This window comes from Lithobates pipiens, unplaced genomic scaffold (genome assembly GCF_037356315.1).
Source record: "Lithobates pipiens isolate NorthernLeopardFrog02 unplaced genomic scaffold, aLitPip1_a1.2 Scaffold_24, whole genome shotgun sequence".
Taxonomy (NCBI): domain Eukaryota; kingdom Metazoa; phylum Chordata; class Amphibia; order Anura; family Ranidae; genus Lithobates; species Lithobates pipiens.
Genome location: NW_027507786.1, coordinates 14318026 through 14332361, shown reverse-complemented (window position 1 = coordinate 14332361; position 14336 = coordinate 14318026). Strand labels below are relative to the sequence as shown.

Genomic DNA, 14336 nt, shown 5'->3' with positions numbered 1-14336 from the left:
AACAGGTGCACTGCTGTTTTTTTTTCTCTTTAAATGACTAATTTTGCATTTATTTTTGAAGGGACTTTGAAATAAAAATACAATGCTTAAAAATATACAACTATTTACTTTTTCTTTTAAAAAAAAATTCCAATTGTACTTAAAACAAATAGATCGTTTTTTAGGTCTATCACATTTTTGATTTATCAATCTAAAAGTATTTTAAAAATGGCTCAAAAAAATTAAATTAAAATTAAATAAAACTAGTGCTATGGCATAAAAAAAAGAAAAACAAACACTTTTTGGAAGTGTCATGGCTAATTTTGTATTTTTTTTTTTTTAAGAAACTTGTTAAAATAAAGGTGCACTGCTCAAAAAAAAAATATCACTACCAACTGTTATTTTTTTTTTCCAAGTTAAAAATGGTGCATTTATTTTTAAAGGGACTTTGAAATAAAGATGCGATGTTTAAAAATGTTTACATTTTCTTTGAAAAAAAAAAAAAATCCAATTGTACTTGAAACAAACAAATTGGAACCATGGAACAATTAGCTATTGTTAAAATACTTTTAGACTGGCATGTCAAAAATGCGATAGACATAAAAAGTCATCAAATGTTTGCCTTCCCAGCGCCTAGAGGCGCTAGAGACCCTGACAGCGCCTAGAGGCGATTCAGTTCGCATTGTGCGCTATACAAATATTTCATTCATTCATTCATTCATTCCCGATCTAAAAGTATTTTTAACAAAGGCTAACAGTTCCATGGAAAACAAAAATAAGTTTCTGGAGGTGCCATGGCTAATTTTGTATTTTTTTTTTTTTTTTTAAAGAACTTGTTAAAATAAAGGTGCATGGCTTAAAAATTCACAACCAACAGTTCCATTTAAAAAAAAAAAAGAAAAAAGAAAAAAAAAATTAATATGGCATTTATCTGTAAAGGGACTTTTTGAACTATATGTGCAGTGCTTAAAAACAAAAACGTACAACTGTTTAAATTTTCTTACAAAAATAAACCCAAATGTACTTAAGACGAGCAGTTTTTTTTTTAGGTCCATCACATTTTTGACTTGCTGATCTAAAACCTTTTTTTTTTTTTCTGCAAATAAGAGAAAGGCCTGTGGTAGGAAAATAAAACCCCAATGGTAGGGAAAAAAAAATAATGCATATAGTGCACATCTGATTATAAAATATAAAAAAAAAAAAAAAAAAAATAATAATAAAATATACCTCATGGTAATAAGTCACATTGTTGGCTACCTTTAGAATTTTTCAAGACTAGAAGATTTTGCCGAATTTGAACCCTGTTGACGGTCATAAAGCCTACAAGAGGATTGTAGAGTGGAAAAGGAAAAAAATAAAATAAAAAATAAAAAAGGCGTATGGCTCAGAATAGAATTATAGGCCACGAAATGATATTGGCGCGATGCCACGTCAAAGTCGTTGTCGGGATCCCTCAATGAACTCACAAATGCCAAATTTAAAGCAGAACTCCAGGCATTTAGGTAACCCTCCCCCCAGCCCCCTCCCCTACCCCCTGGACCATGTAGTCTCCTTATTGCCTACATATCTGAATACGTTAATTTAAGGAATGTAATGTAGCGGTCATGTGACCACTCAAGTCTCATTCTTCTCCTTCCTGTGGTATGGTGATGGGTGGGGGAGCAACGGTGATGCGGGGACTGCATGGGAGTGGCCCGGTGTGCTGCTTGGACCAATAGTGAAGACTAATGGCTACATTAAGTCCCCCCTTAAAAATCAATCATACTGGAGTTCTGCTTTAATACTCAAGCTTTGGTTGGTTGTTGGTTTGGTGTTACGTTGACGCTTTGTGGCCCTTGGAGGGCTTCCCGTAAAGCCGGTGACTTTGTTAGACACATTAGGCAGGTTGCAGATAAATGCAGTGTGATATGTGATATGCGGCACAGTGATTTTTTTGGTGACCACCATACACAAGCAAAAAAAAAAAATAACAAATGTTGTAGAGTGTTTGGTTTCAGCACTTTCAGCGTTACGTCATCAGACATAGGATCAAAGTCTAGTTCATGGCCTTGTATACGGCGTCAAAGTGACGAGTGTTCTTAGAAGGTAGGTTGGCCTCTGCTACATGGCTGAGGAGAGCTGGGCTTTCCCTTCCGAGGCGATGACCTCCTTGGCCACCTCGGCACAGTTGTCCTTCTCGCAGAGCTTCTCCTTCAGCTTGCACAACTCGTATTCGTGAAGGATCTTCTGCGTCAGGTACTTCTCACGCTTGATTCTGGCCTTCACTTCGGACGGGACGTCGGGGATCAGCCAAGCCACGAAGAACTTGACCACGAACACCACGTGCTGCAAGCAGGAAATAAATTCACTTGGTGAAGGACATAAATTCACTCGGTGAAGGACATAAATTCACTCGGTGAAGAACATAAATTCACTCGGTGAAAGACATGAATTCACTCGGTGAAAGACATGAATTCACTCGGTGAAGGACATGAATTCACTCGGTGAAGGACATGAATTCACTCGGTGAAGAACATAAATTCACTCGGTGAAGGACATGAATTCACACGGTGAAGGACATGAATTCACTCGGTGAAGGACATGAATTCACTCGGTGAAGGACATGAATTCACTCGGTGAAGGACATGAATTCACTCGGTGAAGGACATGAATTCACTCGGTGAAGGACATGAATTCACTCGGTGAAGGACATGAATTCACTCGGTGAAGGACATGAATTCACACGGTGAAGGACATGAATTCACACGGTGAAGGACATGAATTCACACGGTGAAGGACATGAATTCACTCGGTGAAGGACATAAATTCACATGGTGAAGGACATGAATTCACTCGGTGAAGGACATAAATTCACATGGTGAAGGACATAAATTCACTCGGTGAAGGACATGAATTCACTCGGTGAAGGACATGAATTCACTCGGTGAAGGACATGAATTCACTCGGTGAAGGACATGAATTCACTCGGTGAAGGACATGAATTCACTCGGTGAAGGACATGAATTCACTCGGTGAAGGACATGAATTCACTCGGTGAAGGACATGAATTCACACGGTGAAGGACATGAATTCACACGGTGAAGGACATGAATTCACTCGGTGAAGGACATGAATTCACACGGTGAAGGACATGAATTCACACGGTGAAGGACATGAATTCACTCGGTGAAGGACATGAATTCACTCGGTGAAGGACATGAATTCACTCGGTGAAGGACATGAATTCACTCGGTGAAGGACATGAATTCACTCGGTGAAGGACATGAATTCACACGGTGAAGGACATGAATTCACACGGTGAAGGACATGAATTCACACGGTGAAGGACATGAATTCACTCGGTGAAGGACATGAATTCACTCGGTGAAGGACATGAATTCACTCGGTGAAGGACATGAATTCACTCGGTGAAGGACATAAATTCACATGGTGATGGTTACTCGACCATAAAGTAGAACTAAAGCCAAAACATTTTGTATTAAGAAAAAGGAAGCTTTAGAATCCGTATTCGGTTTCTACTGCTGTCTGTGTCTCCACTGGAGCCACCAAGCCCTCTCCGCTTGTTCTGGTGACCACTTTCACTTGGACTGCAAGGGATGGAGATCCAAAGTTTGAGTTGTCACCAAAACAGGTATACCACTGAAAACTCTTGTGTTTGGAAGACAGGAATTGAAGGGTAATCAATGAAACACTGGCAGAAAAAAAATCAATAAAAAAAAAGAGAAAGAAGGTTTTATCATTTCTCCTGTTTCCAGAACTAAACCCCCCCCCCCCCCAAAAAAAAAAAAAAAAAAAAAAAAAAAAAAAAAAAATAGACAAGGGTTTTAACCTTTTCCTTTATCCAAAACTAAATCTAGGAAAAAAAAAAAAAAAAAATGACCAGGATTTACCCTATCCCTTCTCCTCTACCCAGAACTACGGTAAATCAAGAAAAAAAAAATACACACTCTTCTCTATGTAAAACGAAATAATAATAAAAAAAAAAAAAACACAAGGGTTTTAGCCTTTCCCTTCTCTATCCAGAACTAAATAATAATAATAAAAATAAAGGATTTTAACCTTTCTCTTCACCTCTATCCAAAACAAAATCTAAAAAAAAAAACCCCAAACAAAAACAGTTTTAGATGCATAGTAATTTAACCATTTTGGCTCTCATAACCATCATAATTGAAAAATGGATAATAATAATAAAAAAAATGTAAATAGGAAAAAGCTATTTTTTTTTTCTATACCAGTGGTAGTTAAAAAAAATAGTCTTACAGCAAATAAAATGTTAACGTTTTGTTCTGCAATTAATCTGATTAAAATAGCTGTTTCTAGGGCAAAGCATGGTGCATTAATTTGCAAATAAACATTTTTTTTATTTTTTTTTATATTTTAACACTTTATTATGTGACACCTAAAAAATAAACCTAATGAAATGAAAAACAAAATATTAAAAGAATATCTAAAAAAAAAAGGAAGGAAGGAAGGAAGGAAGGAAGGAAAGAAAGAAAGAAAGAAAGAAAGAAAGAAAGAAAGAAAGAAAGAAAGAAAGGAGAAAAAGAAAGAAAGAAAGAAAGAAAGAAAGAAAGAAAGAAAGAAAGAGAAAAAGAAAGAGAAAGAAAGAAAGAAAAAGAAAAAGAAAGAAAGAAAGAAAGAAAGAAAGAAAGAAAAGAAAGAAAGAAAGAAAGAAAAAAAGAAAGAAAGAAAAAGAATCAGAAAAAATAGCCAAGGGCAGAAGATGAGGAATAAGTCAATTAGCACTGACTAGGTTTAAGAATGGTAAATAAGGCATTAAATGAGAATATATTTTATTTTATTTTTACTTGCAAGTTTTCTGTCACTGAATGTCATATGCAGATAGAAGATCACACCCTTGGTCTGCATATGAATGAAATAGTAAATGCAATTAAATACATTGTTGCGTTGTATTTACGTTGTACTGACTTGCAGATTGTCTGCATCGTACACATGAGTGGATGCATTATGACAGCGGATCCTCCAGTCTAATATAAAACAATACCCGGCTGTCATTTTGACAGCCAGTTATTGCCAGTAACAACAGCAGTGGAGCTGTACGCAAGAGATCCATCTTAGAAATGTTGTTGAAGTTTTTTTTTATCTAGGATGTATCTCTTACGTTCAAAACCTTTAAGTGGAATAAAAAAAAATGTTTTTTTTATTCCTATTTCCAAAATCCATTTTATTTTATACATTTCTGAGATTACGCCCCCTCTCCTTTTTGAATTTTATTTCTCGAAGAAAGCCAAGTTTACTCTGCCTGGTTTGCCTGGGTCCGGCACAATGAATCTTTCCTCCAATGCTCTGAAGTTGGTGGTATGGTTGCCTCATCGCTCTTACCTCCATAATGATGATGAAGGCCATTTTGGCGGCCAGGACGTGCCAGTACTGCATGGTGTGCAGGTACTTCCTCTCGTGTTCCGGAGGATAGCGGTAATCTCGGTATCTGGTCAACAAAAAAAAAAAGAAACAAAGAAACTTTACTTGGATTTGGAGGTCTACCAAGGCTTCTCTACTGATAGAAACTCCATTCTAAACTAGAACTTTCCTATATTCTCTAATGACAGTGAGGCCTTGATCTATGTAAAGCCTATATAACATGTGGTTGGTTTCTGAAGCTGGAAGGGTCAAACTGCAAAGTGAAACCAGTTTCAGAGGGGCACACAAGAGGACGGGTTTTCCAACAAAGTAGCAAGCAAAGTAACAGCAAATATCATGTGGTGTCTACCCCTAGGCTGGGAACTTCAAATTTATTAATGAACATTGAATAGATTGCTAAAATTAGTTGGAATGGGTATTTCGGAATAAGGTGGATTTCTGGTCCTATGGTGAAATGCGTTAAGCATAATAGCTAAAGGAGTACTAGTGAAGAACGGGCATTTTTAGGAATCTGAATCTCCACCCATACTCTATAGAGATGGATCTAAAGGCCTCGAGCTCACGAAGGGCCTCCCGGTTGCCTAACGCGTTACCTAAATTACAAGGGACAGGGGACCTTATCGTGGCTGTATTCAGGCAGAGTTGGGAGGCCCCCCGTCTCACTGAAGTGGGCCTCGGGGTGGCCTAAACAGCTGGTCAAGTGAATTGTGACATCACGGTGCTTGGCGCCTTTTCAGCAAATTTGGAAGGATCTGCAAGGAGGGGGCGCGGGGGACGAGGAGGACCAAAGCCTACAGGCATTAACAGGTTAGTGTGTGACACAGTCAGTCATTCTACTGGAGGTCACAGATGTGATGTAAGGAGGGGCGAGTGGAGACCCTAAGGCAGTGATGGTGAACCTCGGCACCCCAGATGTTTTGGAACTACATTTCCCATGATGCTCCACTATACTGCAGAGTGCCAGAGCATCATGGGAAATGTAGTTCCAAAACATCTGGGGTGCCAAGGTTCACCATCACTGGCTTAGGCTATAAGAAGATTGCCAAGACCCTGAAACTGAGCTGCAGCGCGGTGGCCAAGACCATACAGCGGTATAACAGGACAGGTTCCCCTCAGAACAGGCCTCGCCATGGTCCACCAAAGAAGTTGAGGTCACGTGCTCAGCATCATATCCAGAGGTTGTCTTTGGGAAATAGACGTATGAGTGCTGCCAGCATTGCTGCAGAGGTTGTAGGGGTGGGGGGGTCAGCCTGTCAGTGCTCAGACCATACGCCGCACACTGCATCAAACTGGTCTGCATGGCTGTCATCCCAGAAGGAAGCCTCTTCTAAAGATGATGCACAAGAAAGCCTGCAAACAGTTTGCTGAAGGCAAGCAGACTAAGGAGATGGATTACTGGAACCATGTCCTGTGGTCTGATGAGACCAAGATAAAAGGTATTTGGTGTCAGATGGTGTCAAGCGTGTGTGGGGGCAACCAGGTGAGGAGGACAAAGACAAGCGTCTCTTGTTTACAGACAAGCATGGTGGTGGGAGTGTCGTGGTCTGGGGCTGCATGAGTGTTGCCGGCACTGGGGGGGGGGGGGGGGGGTGGGGGGGGGCTACAGATCATTGAGGGACGATATTGTAGCGGACAAAATCGGACATTTATTGGGGACCAGTGACACAGATACAGTGATCAGTGCTAAAAAAATGCACTGTCACTGTACTGACAATGGCAGGGAAGGAGTTAACATCAGGAGCGATCAAAGGGTTCACTGTGTTCCTAGGGAGTGTTTGCCAACTGTGTGGGGGATGGTTTAACTAGGAGAAGACGGAGATACGCGTTTCTGCTTAGCAAGAACGCAAGATCTCCATCTTCTCCTCAGAACGGTGATCTCCCTTGTTTACATAGGCTGATCGCAGTTCTGTCTGCCTCGAGAACGATCGGCGGGTCCCAGTGGACATCAGATCCTCCCGAGACCCACTGATTGGCTCCCGCTGTGTCCAGTCACAGCAGGAGCGGGTCACCGGTGGCACGCTCGCACGCACACCCCAGGCCTCGAAGAAAGAAATCACTTACAAGTACGCGATTTTGCGTATATGTAAGCGGTTAAAGTATAACTAAAGGCAGAACTTTGTGTTTAGTTTTGGATAAAGCGGAGAGGGATCAGAACCCCTGTCAGGTTTTTATCGCCGTGTGTGCCCCCCATTATCAGGATTCACCCCCTCTATTTGTCATGTCACAGTTATCACCAAATCCCAATCTTTGGGTTGTCCCCAGAGAAGTAATAGAGAGGAAATCATCCAATGGGGGGACACCAATTCTGACGACAACTAGGGATTCCCTTCGTTTGGAGGGATTTTCCTTTTCACTTCCTGTTGTGGCCGAGGGACAGGAAGTGAAGGGAAATCTCTACCAAAGGCCCACAGAAAACCATTCTCAGCTCTATGATGAATTGTAATCCTATATTCAGAACAGATTTAAAAAAAAAAGACTCGGGTGACGGAGCGATCGATCTTCCCACCTGCACTGGGTGACGTTCATCAGGTTTTCCAGCGGCATGCTTTGCTCATTAAAGTCCGAAACGTTGAAGACGGAGAGGCTGCTGTTGATGTAGCCGGACATGGGGATCCTCTCGTTTTCGGAATAGGCGTAATCATGTCGGAGGTGAAAGCCACGATAAAAGCCTAAAAGGGGGAAAAAAAAAAAATCAGCATAAAATACAAGATAAAAAAAAAAGAGGCATCGATGTAAAACCACCGACTGGGTGACATTCATTGGTCTATTCATAAAACGCGTCAGCAACACTAAACACAATTCCACTATATGTTTTCTATCAGATTCATTCCTCTAGCCCCATCTAGTGGCCAAAATGCTGTACATTTCCTCATTGAGGTATTCAGATAACTATATATTTGAAGCTGTAGCAGCAATTTTGAGCCTGCGTGCATTTCATGTGTCTGAACGTCATCAGCCCCTCCCCCTCCCCCTTCTGATCTGTACTATCATTGGCCCACCTCTCACACTTATTCACTTTCTTCTGCCATCAATCGTTTTTTTTCTCTATGCCCTGTGTGGCTTGTGTCAGTCACTGCTATTCCCCCCGAGTATTATATGCAAACATCTCCAGGATCCCTGCCCAGCAATTGGGAGCTGTGGATTTTAGCTGTGCAATCTGCTGCTCAGTTGCTAAATTACTGCAGATTTAAACTGTGTAATCTGCTGATCAATTGCTACATTACTGCAGGTTTTAGCTCTGCAATCTGCTGATCAGTTGCTGTGCAATCTGCTAATCTGTTGCTAAATTACAGCAGATTTTTGCTGTGCAATCTGCTAATCAGTTGCTAAATTATTACAGATTTTAGCTGTGCAATCTGCTAATAAATTGCTAAATTTCTGCAGATTTTGGCTGTATAATCTGCTGATCTGTTGCTAAATTACTGCAGATTTTAGCTGTGCAATCTGTTGATCATTTTGCTAAACTACTGCAGATTTAAACTGTGCAATCTGCTAATCAGTTGCTTAATTATTGCATATTTTAATTGTGCAATCTGTTTATCATTTGCTAAATTATAGCAGATTTTAGCTGTGCACTCTGCTGATTGGTTGATAAATAACTGCATATTTTAGTTGTGCAATCAGCAGATTGCACAGCTAAAATCTGCAAAAAAATAAACTGATCAGCAGATTGCCCAGCTAAAATCCGCCGTAATTTAACAACAGATCGGCAGATTGGTTGATAAATACCTGCAAATTTTAGTTGTGCAATCTGCCGATCAGTTGTTAAATTATGGCGGATTTCAGCTGGGCAATCTGCTGATCAGTTGCTTAACCCTTTAACGTTCTGCTCCACCTTTTGGTAACACACATTTTGAGTCACGCGTACGCATTGAAAAATGTGGACTTTAAAGGGTTAATTATTGCAGATTTTAGCTATGCAATCTGTTGATCATTTTGCTAAATTACTGCAGATTTAAGCTGTATAATCTGCTGATCAGTTGCTAAATTACTGCAGATTTTAGCTGTGCAATCTGTTGATAATTTTTCTAAATTACTGCAGATTTTAGCTGTGCAATCTGTTGATAATTTTGCTAAATTACTGCAGATTTTAGCTGTGCAATCTGTTGATAATTTTGCTAAATTACTGCAGATTTTAGCTGTGCAATCTGTTGATAATTTTGCTAAATTACTGCAGGTTTTAGCTGTGCAATCTGCTAATCAGTTGATAAATTATTGCAGATTTTAGCTGTGCAATCTGTTGATCATTTGATAAATTACTGCAGATTTTAGCTGTGCAATCTGCTGATCAGTTGCTAAATTACTGCAGGTTTTAGCTGTGCAATCTGCTAATCAATTGATTAATTATTACAGATTTTAGCTATGCAATCTGTTGATCATTTTGCTAAATTACTGCAGATTTAAGCTGTATAATCTGCTGATCAGTTGCTAAATTACTGCAGATTTTAGCTGTGCAATCTGTTGATAATTTTGCTAAATTACTGCAGGTTTTAGCTGTATAATCTGCTGATCAGTTGCTAAATTACTGCAGATTTTAGCTGTGCAATCTGCTGATCAGTTGCTAAATTACTGCAGATTTTAGCTGTGCAATCTGTTGATCATTTGCTAAATTACTGCAGATTTTAGCTGTGCAATCTGCTGATCAGTTGCTAAATTACACTCTGCTAGTGTGGGGGTGGGGAAGGGGAGGAGCATATTATTTTCTCAAAGGGAAATGCAGCCTTTTTCATGGTTACTTTTTTGGCATTCACATTTTCCAAGCAAGGATGAGGAGAGACAGGTCCTCTTACTCACATTGGTCACCACGGACAGGATGGCCATCGAGTTGAGGATATCCTGCCACACTCCGATGCTGTGAGCCTTCGCCGCAAACGGTCGTCTGAACTGCGTGGTGAGCTTCCAGGCATCGACGCGGATCTCCAGGATGTTGTTGAGCAGGGCGAGAAGAGGGGCCAACGGGAAGGAGGCCACGAAGAGGGTGATGAACCCAAACTGAATGACTAGAAGGAAAGAAGAAAGTCGGGTAAAAACCCTCCAAAATATTCATGGAAAAGCTCCGACTTCTATAGAGGAAGTGACCTTCACCACCATTTTTAAACGGGGATCGGTCCTCTGCATCGGCTGCCATTCCAAGCTAAAGGAGACACAATACCAACGTCCCCCCTCCCAATTTTCAAGGGAGAGACAAATAGTGTTGGGACGTTTTAGGTCCCTCAAAGAAATGTCATGACATAGACAAGTACTAAACGTTAACCCTTTAGTCACATTTAACCCCGACCAAAAAAATGGCCTCCATGATCGAAGGAACTGAAATCCAATGAATGAAAGAGGCAGGGGGCTGACCAAAAAAAAGAGGTGGAGCTTAGCAGATTGGTTTTTGAAGTCTCTCCTACCACTGGTGTGGCCTTCGTTCTCCTCGAAAACCTTTTGAACCTCCAACTGTGAGTCTCACGCTACAAGGCCAATCGTAAAAAAGAATCGAGAGAACGTTGTAGGAGGAGCTGAATCCAAACGGTTTTATTTAAACTTCAGTGTGACCTGGCATATGAACATAGTCTAGGGGGCAAACTAGAAAAAAGAAAAGCAAAAGATGTCCGAGTGAAGAGCCCCAACACCAGTGGTAGAGAGTCCAAAATACATTCTTAGAAAAATACTGAAAACCACAAACCAACACGTTTCGGGTCTCCTTCATCAGGGTCAAAAGAATCTCTGTAAGCTGGAGAAATGAATTGGAATGATACCAGACTCAATGGAGTTCCGTGATACAAAGATAAGTCTATATGTATCCGTAATAAGGCTGGTTGAGTTTTGCAGCCTTTCCTACCATTGTTGTGGCCTTCGTTCCCCTCTAAATCTTTTGAGCCTCCAACTGTGAGTCTCGTGCTACAAGGCCAAAGAGTATTTTACCACCAGGTCCATATTTCATTTACACAATACCAATGAGATTTCTTACTTTGCCCTTTTATTTTAGAACACCCCTCTCCTGAAGAAGCATTTAAGCGAAACACGTTGGGACTAAGAATCTGTACACAGAGCACCACTGTCAGCTTCGTTTTGAGATCACTGCTCTATATTGGCTGTCATTCTCGACTAAAGGAGACTCGCAGTTGCACAAAATAACAATGTTCCCTCAATTTCAAAGGGAAGACAAATAGTGTTGGGACTTTTTAGGTCCCTCAAAGAAATATCATGACATAGACAAGTACAAAACGTTAACCCTTTAGGCTCATTTAACCCCAACCAAAAAAATGGCCTCCATGATCGAAAGAACTGAAATCCAATGAATGAAAGAGGCAGGGGGCTGACCAAAAGAGGTGGAGCTTAGCGGATTGGGTTTTGAAGTCTCTCCTACCACTGGTGTGGCCTTCGTTCTCCTCGAAACCTTTAGAGCCTCCAACTGTGAGTCTCACGCTACAAGGCCAATTGTAAAAAAGAATCGAGAGAACGTTGTAGGAGGAGCTGAATCCAAGCGGTTTTATTTAAACTTCAGTGTGACCTGGCATACGAACGTAGTCTAGGGGGCAAATTAGAAAAAAATAAAATAAAAGATGTGAAGAGCCCCACACCAGTGGTAGAGAGTCCAAAATAAATTCTTAGAAAAATACTGAAAACCACAAACCAACACGGGTCTCCATCAGGGTCACAAGAATCTCTGTAAACTGGAAAAATGAATTGGAATGATGCAAGACTCAATGGATTTCCGTGATACAAAGATAAGTCTATATGTATCCGTAATAAGGCTGGTTGGGTTTTGCAGCCTTTCCTACCATTGGTGTGGCCTTCGTTCTTCTCTAAATCTTTTGAACCTCCAAATGTGAGTCTCGTGCTACAAGGCCAAAGAGTATTTTACCACCAGGTCCATATTTCATTTACACAATACCAATGAGATTTCTTACTTTGCCTTTTATTTTAGAACAACCCTCTCCTGAAGAAGCATTTAAGCGAAACACGTTGAGACTAAGAATCTGTGCACAGAGCACCACTGTCAGCTTCATTTTTAGATTACTACTCTATATTGGCTGCCATTCTCGACTAAAGGAGACTCGCAGTTGCACTATAACAATGTTCCCTCAATTTCAAAGGGAAGACAAATAGTGTTGGGACTTTTTAGTTGGAAGTTCTCTCATAAAATGTCATGACACAAACAAGTACCTAAAAATTCTTTAGTCACACTTGGCCCTCAATCAAAAAAATGGCCTTCATGGTTTGAAGAACTAAAATCCAATGAATAAAACGGGAGGGGGCTGGCCAAAAGAGAGGAAGATTAGCAGGTTGGGTGTGGCCTTGGTTCTCCTCCAAATCTTTTGAACCTCCAATTGTGAGTCTTACAAGGACAAGGGTCTCCTGGGACAAATCTATGATGATTACAGTGGTGCACTGTGGGTGTATTCTTAGTCTAAATGCGTTTCGCGTAAAGGCTTCTTCAGGAGAGAGGTGTTCTAACATAAAGGGCAAAAAAGACAAAATAGGACATCTCATCAAGCCAATCTGACCAACACTGGACAGCAAGTGTGTTATACATTAGCAACACAAAACTTCCTAAAATCAAAGGCAACAATAATGTTCACACTGATCATATAAGTGATAGCACTCGGTCAAACTGGTGCTCAATTATAGGTAATAAATTTACCACAGATATGCTGTGTCCTGGTATACTTCTAGGCATTTATAACCCCCGGAAACCACAAAAAACTCCATCAAATAGATGGGTGCTGGGTGCAAAACACTCTTGCTGTTCAATGTTGGTCTAATTGGCTTGATGAGATGTCCTACTTTGTCGTTTTGCCTTTTATTTTAAAACTCCCCTCTCCTGAAGAAGCCTTTAAGCGAAACACGTTGAGACTAAGAATGTGTCCACAGTGCTACACCGATCATCCTAGTTTTGTCTCAGGAGACCCTTGGCCTTGTAGCACAAGAGTCACAGTTGGAAGTTCAAAACATTTAGAAGAGAATGAAGGCCACGTCAATTGCAGGAGAGGCTGCAAAACCCAACCTGCTAATCTCTGCCACTTTTTGGTAGCCCCCAGCCCCTTTCATTCATTGGATTTCAGCTCTATCACTCAAGGAGGCCATTTTTTCGGTTCGGGTTAAGGACTGACTTTAAGTACTTGTTTGTGTCATGACATTTCTTTGAGAGATCTTCCACCTAAAAAGCCTCCACACGATTTGTCTTTCCACTGGAAAATTGGGGGAGTCTTGGTATTGCGTAAATGAAATAGGCATGTGGTGATAAAACACTCTTTTACCCTTGGCTTTGTAGGATGAGATTCAGTTTAAGGAGGTTCAAAAGATTTAGACGAGAACGAAGGAAACACCAACGGTAGGAGAGGCTGCAAAACCCAGCCGGCCTTATTACACAAACATATAGACCAGCCTTTCTCAACCAGGGTTCCACCGAACTCTAGGGTTTCTCCACAAAGGAGCAATTATGGCCTCTTGGATAAGTAACCACTGACATCCATGGTCTTGTTAGCTATCTGTAAGAAAAAGAGTCTTCCCACTGACCACAAATGTAAGGATCGTTCTTCTCGGTGATCATCACACTAATGTACCATTAGCTGTCCATATAATAATTATTAGCCGGGGTTCCCTAGGACTGGAAAGGTATTTCAAGGGTTCCCCCCATGTTAAAAAGTTTTAGAAAGTCTTCTTAAGCCTATCTTTGTATCATGAAACTCCATGGAGTCTGGAATCATTCCAACTCATTTCTCCATCTTACGGAGATTCTGGTTGCCCTCATGAAGGAGACCTGAAATGTGTTGACTTGTGGTCTTCAATAAAATAAACAGGTGGATTAGAAGAACTGATTTTGGACTCTCTACCACTGGTGTGGGGCTCCTCCCTCAGAAATCCTTATGTTTCAAATTTGTCCCCTAGACTTCTATATCATTCCCCTTCATTCATATCCCACGTCATACTGCAAGATTAAATGAATCTCTTGGATTCAGCCCCCTCCTGCAACCAATACAATTTTC

The 14336-nt window shown here is 40.7% G+C and overlaps 1 protein-coding gene across 1 annotated transcript in view; it reads right to left on the bottom strand.

Moving 5' to 3' along the window:
- Positions 1-1939: 1939 nt before the first annotated feature.
- ANO5 (anoctamin 5) overlaps positions 1940-14336 on the bottom strand; it is a 137627-nt gene continuing 125230 nt past the window's right edge. Inside the window, 5 exon segments of the mRNA XM_077453611.1 lie at positions 1940-2304; positions 5323-5428; positions 7868-8000; positions 8003-8030; positions 10156-10361. Coding sequence (XP_077309737.1) covers positions 2080-2304; positions 5323-5428; positions 7868-8000; positions 8003-8030; positions 10156-10361 — 698 coding nt within the window. The 3' untranslated portion in view covers positions 1940-2079.